Raw genomic sequence first — 4,120 nt, 5'->3', positions numbered from 1 at the left:
AAGCTCAACCGAATCGAATCGAATCAAGGTCTGATCAACATGTTTGTAAAGCAACATGTTTGATATAAAAGTTGAAGTGGTGATGGGTGATATGACAACTATGGGATCCAATCAAGTGTGTCTATCAATGTGCCTTATATAAGTAGTAATCTACCTTGATCTTGTTAGAGATTAGTCTTGGTAGTGTGCACGAGTTACTATTTTCAGTACATGATTTGTGGGTTATTTTCTCTTAGATGTATTTTTAATAAAACCCAGACTCTTTTGGGTTATCAATTTATCCATATTTTCGAAATAGTGCATATTTTGATTATTCCCCTTTAAAGAATGGAGTTAATTCTTTCAAATTTACATTTTCGAGGGCCATCCTGTTTTAATCAAATAACCTAAATTATAACGTGCGGGAAGAAGAGGGCTTTTAGGAGATTCTGTAAAGACACTGTGTGGGATGTCTCGCATTTTCAGAAAATCATCAAAACCTACGGCCTTACCCAGCCTCTGCACCCACCCACTAGGGCCGCAACCTCAACTGTTCTGCGCGGGCAACCATGGATTCCTCCCACTCTCTGCAGGTCACACAGGACAAAGACGACTTGGAGGACAGCAAGTGCGCCTTCTTGATGGTCTCTCTCTGTCCTTGTCTCGTCTGCTTCAGTATTCTCTTCATTGTCGCCACCATCGTCCTCACTGTGAAGTTCCGCCTCTTCTGCCACACCCCTCTTCACTATGTCTTCCACACCCACAAGTGCTAGCCCCAAACTCTACTCCGTCGCTTTTGGGTTCACCCCAATTTCTGGGTTCTTTCTCCAGGGGTTTTGCTAGGGCTTTGGGCGGTGACCAACATTCTGATCCTGAGCCTGATGGTGATGTTGGTGACAATGGTGTGGGTGATTATGATGGTGCTTTGGTTAATTCTGGTGCAGATACCGAAGAGAAATCTAGGGGTTTTTCTAGGGTTTCGCAGGGCGAAACAGATTCTGATCCTGAAACCGATGGCGATGAGAATGTTGGGGGTGATTTTGATGAGGTGAATGTTAATTCGGGCGCGGATCCTGAAGAGGTAAGTAGGGTATGCAGGGTGATCGATGAATTGTTTGCGTTGGATAGGAATATGGAGGCGGTTTTAGATGAATGTAACGTAGATTTATCACATGCTTTGGTTGTGGGTGTGTTGGAAAGGTTTAAGCATGCTAGGAAGCCAGCATTTCGGTTTTTCTGTTGGGCGGGGCAGAAGGCGGGGTTCACCCACAATTCGAGGACGTATAACGCGATGATGAGTGTGCTTGGAAGAACTAGGCAGTTTGAAAGTATGATGGGGATGCTGGGGGAAATGGGTGAGAAAGGTCTTCTTACAATGGAGACGTTCTCAATTGCAATTAAAGCTTTTGCTGCAGCAAAAGAGCGAAAGAAAGCAGTTGGAGTCTTTGAGTTGATGAAGAGATACAACTTTGATGCAGGGGTCGATACTATTAATTGCTTGCTTGATAATCTTGGAAGGGCGAAGCTTGGAAAGGAAGCCCAAGCTTTATTTGAGAAGTTGGAAGATAGGTTTACTCCAAATTTAAGGACTTACACAGTTTTGCTGAATGGTTGGTGTAGGATAAAGAATTTAGTGGAGGCGGGGAGGACATGGAATGAGATGATTGACAAGGGTTTTAAACCTGACATTATTGCGCATCATACTATGCTTGAGGGGTTGTTGAAGTGTAAGAAGAAGTCTGATGCAATTAAGCTGTTTGAGGTTATGAAGGCAAAGGGCCCATCACCCAATGTTAGAACCTATACTATTTTGATCAGGGATTTATGCAAACAAATGAAGATGCAAGAAGCTGTTGAATATTTTGATGAGATGGTTGATTCAGGGTGCCAACCAGATGCTGCAGTTTACACTTGTTTGATTACGGGTTTTGGCAACCAGAAGAAGATGGACAAGGTGTATGCTCTGTTGAAGGAGATGAAAGAAAAGGGCTGCCCTGCTGATGGACGAACCTATAATGCACTGATTAAGTTGATGACCAATCGCCAAATGCCAGATGACGCAGTTCGGATTTATAAGAAGATGATTCAGAATGGTATTCAATCGACATTGCACACTTACAACATGATGATGAAATCCTATTTCTATACGAGAAATTATGAGATGGGTTGTGCAGTTTGGGAGGAGATGGGTCGGAAAGGGTGTTGTCCAGATGATAATTCCTATATTGTTTTCATAGGTGGGTTGATAAGGCATGGAAGATCTGAAGAGGCTTGTAGATATCTAGAGGAAATGATAGAGAAAGGAATGAAAGCTCCTCAACTTGACTACAACAAGTTTGCAGCTGATTTCTCTAGAGCTGGAAAACCTGACATACTTGAGGAGTTGGCTCGAAAGATGAAGTTTGAAGGTAAGTTTGAAGTATCCAATGTCTTTGCAAGGTGGGCAGAGATGATGAAAAAAAGGGTTAAGAGAAGAGATCCTGTTAAATCTGATAGGCAGTGGGTGTGAGTTACTTGAGACTAATGCTGCTCTGTTCTTGAAATGGCATGGAACCATTGGCTGACTTTCTGAACTGCATGAAGTTGCTGGTAAAAGTTGGCACAAAAATAACTGGCAGAACCACAGTGGTGTTCTTGTTGTATAGTATTTTTCCAGTTGAAACCTGCTTTCCTAGTGTTTCTGATCTTTATCCTGTTGTTATTTGTTCTCAAGATGTACCAATTAATTTCTTTTCCCTGAAATCAGTTCACTAGTGTTTGGTAGATTTTATGAAATGATGAGATTCATTGATGAAAATGTGGGCCATCAGCAATATTGAACTCTGTAGGATTTTATTAGGAATTTCCTGAAATGGTTCTGATTTAAATTCTTACCATCAATCATGTTTATGGATACTGCTTCTATAATGGACCATTTAGGACGGTGGATTATGCTTCAAATATTATTTGACATCATCGATGGATCTGATTTCCTGGGATATTCCATCTTGATGTTATTTGATGCCCTATCTTTTTCAGAAATATGAAGTTGAAGTATGAATTTGGAGAGGAATTAGGGCTTTCAGCATCATAATTTTGTAACAGCAAATAAACTCTATTTTGATGTTGCATCAGTGTATAGGGAAATTTCAATTATTTCTATTTTCTTCTAAACTCAGAACTTGGGAAACTTGTGCTAGCTTATATTGCTTGGAGTTTTGATTGGCTTTCACCCATTGTTCTATATGGATTTCATGGAAGTATCTGATGTAAACCTGTTTCATGTTGATACTATTATGCTGTCATGTCATTTATAAAAAAAAATAAAAAATAAAGAGAAAAGAAAAGTTGTTATGCTTTTAGTTGATGCTGAAAACTTATATTTTCAACCCTTCTTTTACACGACCTTGCTGACTCAAACGCGCCAAGGAAATATCCATGATGTTATGATTAAACTGTGTGCCTTAAGCAGCTCTTGACTTGCTTCAGCATTTGGTGATGACAAACACCTTGTTTTCATTCAGCAAACCCAAAACATTTCCATTTTCATACAGTTCCACCACATTTTTAGGTTTCTGTTGACAATAGAGGAGAGCTAAACCCCCAGAGGAGTAATGTGGTTCTGGACTAATGAGGGATTATGGGCCATGTAGGGTTAGATGTACATGGAGGGTTGAGAGCTAGAGATTGGGATGGTAAATTTTATAATGGAATCACTGGATCTTATCAAGGAAAATTTGTTAGGCCTACCATTCTAAGCTGAATTGCTTGTTTTGAAAAACAGAAACTCTATGATGCTCAAACAGATTGAGATGTAAGTTATGATCTGATTTCCAACATCTTGATCTCTTAGAGAGGTGTTCTCAGGTGGCCAGATAACTGATTTCAAACAATTAATTCTTTTTTGGTCTTCATCAACTCTGACCAATGCATTGATGGTTAAACATGTGTTACTGATGGTCCAATAACAACATATCAGATGACCTTTAACCATATGATAGAAGTATCTTGTTCTTGATGGCATTTTATAACACTTCATAATTGCTCTTTGATGTCTGGTCTTAAGGAAATACCGACGAGATGGTATTAGGGGTCATCAGAATCACAATAGTTGTGTGGTCAGGTTCAAAGTGTTATTATGAGGGGAAACCTATTAGTCAAG

General features: G+C 39.9%; 1 protein-coding gene across 1 annotated transcript; it reads left to right on the top strand.

Moving 5' to 3' along the window:
* Positions 1–388: 388 nt before the first annotated feature.
* Positions 389–2,776, top strand: LOC100253720 (pentatricopeptide repeat-containing protein At3g62470, mitochondrial). Its single transcript, XM_002268093.4, has one exon. It carries the CDS (start codon positions 449–451, stop codon positions 2,486–2,488), a length of 2,040 nt encoding a protein of 679 aa, XP_002268129.1. The 5' UTR covers positions 389–448; the 3' UTR covers positions 2,489–2,776.
* The last annotated feature ends 1,344 nt before the right edge of the window (positions 2,777–4,120 follow it).

Source organism: Vitis vinifera, chromosome 12, assembly GCF_030704535.1.
Source record: "Vitis vinifera cultivar Pinot Noir 40024 chromosome 12, ASM3070453v1".
Classification (NCBI taxonomy): domain Eukaryota; kingdom Viridiplantae; phylum Streptophyta; class Magnoliopsida; order Vitales; family Vitaceae; genus Vitis; species Vitis vinifera.
The sequence above is the reverse complement of the archived record's forward strand: the minus strand, read 5'-3'. Positions and strand labels throughout refer to the sequence as shown.